This window comes from Formica exsecta, unplaced genomic scaffold, assembly GCF_003651465.1.
Source record: "Formica exsecta isolate Colony F162 unplaced genomic scaffold, ASM365146v1 scaffold482, whole genome shotgun sequence".
Taxonomy (NCBI): domain Eukaryota; kingdom Metazoa; phylum Arthropoda; class Insecta; order Hymenoptera; family Formicidae; genus Formica; species Formica exsecta.
This window is the reverse complement of record NW_021852055.1, coordinates 13,870-14,811: the sequence shown is the minus strand read 5'-3', so window position 1 is coordinate 14,811 and position 942 is coordinate 13,870. Positions and strand designations below refer to the sequence as shown.

General features: G+C 28.2%; 1 protein-coding gene across 1 annotated transcript in view; it reads left to right on the top strand.

Moving 5' to 3' along the window:
• The first annotated feature begins 504 nt into the window (after positions 1 to 504).
• The window catches only part of LOC115241406, a 3,157-nt gene continuing 2,719 nt past the window's right edge, over positions 505 to 942 (top strand). Inside the window, exon 1 of the mRNA XM_029817154.1 lies at positions 505 to 652. Coding sequence (XP_029673014.1) covers positions 650 to 652 — 3 coding nt within the window. The 5' untranslated portion in view covers positions 505 to 649. The remainder of the gene's footprint in view (positions 653 to 942) is intronic.

The window sequence follows — 942 nt, the reverse complement described above, 5'->3', positions numbered from 1 at the left end:
TATTTTAAAATATCATACTATATCATTATATTTATATATGTTTACATATTTATGTTTGTGCAAAACTATAATTTATAAAATAGGATCGTTTTATCTTTTGAAACTTTTTATCTTTTCTTTTTTTCGTGTTTAGCATATCACATAGTAAAAATTAATTAGTCTCGTATCACATTATATTTAACCAATTCTCTCTTATTCTCGAATTTACGTGCGTGAATAAAACAAGTTCACAAAGACGAGATACAACTTTATCGCATAAGTTGTCATCGACAAATTGCAAGTTTATCTTCTGGCGAAATTTGGTTTACCCCAGACGTGCTTTCGGGGAATGCTATTCTATCGGGTGTCGAGATTTGTTACCTCAGAACTTTGGCGTCCTGCGAGATATCGCGAATTCGACGGCGGAAAGTTGTAACCTACAGATGTGGGAAGTTTCCCAACAGATGCATGACTCGTCGACTTCGTAGTGGGGATCGCAGTGTGACCGGGCGATTTATATAGGAGAAGAAATGCTTGCCACGCTAGCATTTCAAGTTCGAGCAGTGAAACTGTACGATCGTTGAGTTTTCTGATCGTAGGTTAGATATCATTAGTGAAACTACATTCTATATTTATCAAGTTTGTTAGATATATTGACACATTCGACATCATGGTAAATAGACTTTTTCAATATCTTATATTCTGTAATGGATATCTGTTAATTTAATAATTTTAACAATTTTAGGTAATATTTTAGTAAAATATTTTTATAAATAGATATTTTTAGTAGAGATTTATTCATTATTTTGATAATTAAAAACACATTATTGTTTTAATATTTGTTACTAACAATAAATATTAATTTGAAAAATTTTATTATTTTATAATATATATATAACATGTTTATTTTATTCCAATATTTATTATAATATATTTGACTAATTTGTATTATATTATATTGAA